This window comes from Castanea sativa, chromosome 7, assembly GCF_040712315.1.
Source record: "Castanea sativa cultivar Marrone di Chiusa Pesio chromosome 7, ASM4071231v1".
NCBI classification, from domain to species: domain Eukaryota; kingdom Viridiplantae; phylum Streptophyta; class Magnoliopsida; order Fagales; family Fagaceae; genus Castanea; species Castanea sativa.
In genome coordinates, this window is record NC_134019.1 from 22,336,036 (window position 1) to 22,339,088 (window position 3,053).

General features: G+C 37.4%; 1 protein-coding gene across 1 annotated transcript; it reads right to left on the reverse strand.

The window, feature by feature from the left end:
• Positions 1-217: 217 nt before the first annotated feature.
• LOC142644155 (uncharacterized) lies at positions 218-1,702 on the reverse strand. The gene is made up of 2 exons (XM_075818830.1): positions 1,511-1,702; positions 218-895 (listed from the first exon to the last, which is right to left on the reverse strand). The coding sequence occupies exons 1-2, from the start codon at positions 1,700-1,702 to the stop codon at positions 218-220; spliced, it is 870 nt and encodes a 289-aa protein (XP_075674945.1).
• Positions 1,703-3,053: the final 1,351 nt, after the last annotated feature.

A 3,053-nucleotide genomic window follows, 5' to 3' on the forward strand; every position in this document is an offset into this window, starting at 1 on the left:
AAGATATCCAAGGCATATTTACACAATTTTTCCCTGAATTCAACTGCACTATGCTCTTTTTGTAACGATTATCGAAGTAAGCATTCAGTTTGAACCATGTGTATTTTACCATTGCCGTAATGGGTATGCTACGAGCACCCTTTAGAACACCATTGAAGCACTCAGAGACGTTTGTAGTCATCGCCCCATAATGGTAACCCTCGTCAAAAGTTAGAGCCTATTTCTCTTTAGGCACATCCTTCAGATATTGGTGCGCATCCCGATTGACATTTTCAATCAAATCGAAGGTGGCATTGAACTTTCGCTCATGGGTGGCACTTGCTGCCCTCCATACTAAATTCTTTAAAATTTCATTGTTCCATCTAGTGTTGACGTTACTGCATAGATGACAAAGGCAGTAATGATGTTCTATCATGGGATGCTGCAAAAAGTCTCGATTAGTGTCTCTGAAGACAGCTTGTATCCTAGGGGGTCTATCAGATATGATGCACAGCTTGCTCCAGTCGGTAACATACCTTCTTATACAAGCCAAGAACCAACCCCAAGTTTCTGTGCTCTCGCTTTCGGCAACGGCAAAGGCTAGTGGATAAATCTTATTATTAGCATTTGTCTCCATTGCAATCATCAATTTCCCTTTATATTTTTCATAGAGGTGGGTTGCATCAATGCTAATCACAGACCTACAGTGCTTGAACCCAACAATACATAGACAAAACGCCCAAAATACGGACTTGAATGTACAGGTTCCTCGTTCATAATTATCATTCACTAGTAACTTATACTTTGTACCCAGACTTGCATTATTAAGTCCTGCCAAAAAATGCAACAACTCTACATAAGACTCCTTAAAATCCCCGTATATAGCTGCAACGGCCTTTTGTTTGGCATCCCATACCTTGTATGTGAACCATAATGATTACATTAGAAATGAATACAAGTTAAATAATTATAGTTGAAGAAAACAAATCAAGACTTGTAAAGCTATAAGATGAAGATAATATTTCTTTCTCTTTATTCCTTTTTTTTTTTTCAATTTCATTTTTCATAATATAAGGTATTTGTGGGTTTTGGGAAAAAATATCATGTTATACTTCCATCAAGACTGATGTCTCTACATTGTATTGAAAAAAGAATGCAAGTCAAAGAATACCTTGTAGTGAGATACTTCGTGTTTTAAGTCTGCCAAAGCAACATGGCGTAAGTTCTTTATCTTATACACGGGGTCTTCTCGTATATAGTGCTCAAGTACGTATACTAGGAACGCCGAATCAATCATCCGACCATCATGAGCATTCTGAATTTTGTCGCACGTGTGGGGGCCCTTACATTTTGCAATCTTCCAAACATTATCTTTCTTACAACAGATTGCACGGACTGACCATGGATAGGAATCATCCTCGTAACTCACCATAAGCCTTTCTGAGTCTGAATGCTCAGTTTTGAAGCTAAAATTCTCTCACACTGCGTACCAAGTCAACGCATGTTGCACCGCCAATTTAGTCACTAATACCATCCCTTTCATTGGCTGCTCCCCAGGCATCCAACTTGATACTTCTGCTTGCATAACCGGTGACAGATCAAACATATTATCCCAAGTGTTTTTGGTGAACCATTTCGACTTAATATCGAGATCAGGGCATGTGTCTCTATTCTCTTCTACAACCACATCTTTGATATAATCAACATCCTCATGTCCACCCATGGTATCTAGGAGCTCCTCGAAGTCATCCCTAGTAACATCAATATGGGTTGCATCATCACCAAGTCCGTGATCATCTTCATTTTCGGATGTGCCCCCATGCAGCTCATCATGAGATAAATGCTCTCCTTCATGCACTTCCTGGGCCCTTCCTCCTCCTCAATCGAGTTCACATGGGGAAATGTCTGCCACGGTTCACTGCCATACCTATATTTTGTGCTCTCTGCACACCCTTGGTGAGACTGTAATGGTATTGAGTCGATGCACTCATCTACAGTTCTATCCAAAATAGTATGTTGTGAACCCTCTCCAACCTCTACTGTGGCGAGCTCAACAATGACATAGAAATCTGAAGCAACAAATCCTTTCACCACCATTTGTTCAACAACTTCCCACGTCATCTTCACTTCAGCGCCACCTGATAACTGTAATGAATTGTAGAAAACCTGGGTGTTTACAACTCGTTGAGGTGCTCAGTACACAATGGAAATGTTATGCCTAGAGTGTTCTAACCCCCATTGCCTTCAATATTCTTTTTTTGCAATTTCATAAGACCTATCCCACACTTCACCTTAACACATTTTTGCTTTTGGTTCGAGCTTTGGTATGACAACCCATGCAACTTATGATAATACGTATCTCCATCGTAGTACACATAGAAAAAGTGAAAATCCATCACCAACTTGTTATTAACAATATAAAAGTTGTCATAATCTATAATTACTTACATAAATTTGGCGTATGATAAAAACAATATATATTCAAACTCAACCTCCTCGACTTTGTGTATAGACATATAAATAATTGAATCTCGATCATTCAAATAATTTATACACATAGACATAATGTGTACTTAACCATATCGAATTTATTTTATAATAAAAGGTCAACAATTTCGACTTTATTTTATTAAGCCAATTTCTTTGTTGAGTAATGAATTCATATTATTGTGAACACCCTTATTATTGTAAAAGTCAACAAAATATCATAATACCTCTATCTATCAACCCATTAGTTTTATACAATTAAGCCACACGTGAACTATACTTGTTACTATTTGGGAAATCTACTAACCTTTACTAATAAATGTGTACATATATATATATGTGTGTGTGTGTGTGTGTGTGTGTGTGTGTGTGTAGTTCTAGCACTTGCTTATTCTGAAGGCGTTGTTGGATTGAATATTTTCAAAGAATTTACTTAATTTCATTGTGTTTACACCACTACGTGTATGTGTGTAACTTACAAATTAAAAGGAATTGCATATATTTCAACTATCAAGCAATTACTTTTTCATGTGTCCTTCACATGGTGGTTCTGAATAAAATAATCTTACTATGCATGGTCTCTATTT

Bases quoted from the DNA above. Each gene is read 5' to 3' on its own strand.
- LOC142644155 (XM_075818830.1), bottom strand. From the start codon at position 1,702: ATGGGTGGACATGAGGATGTTGATTATATCAAAGATGTGGTTGTAGAA. The intron at 896-1,510 runs GTATTAGTGACT...TTCACATACAAG, and splicing joins AGCAGCCAATGAAAGGGATG to GTATGGGATGCCAAACAAAA.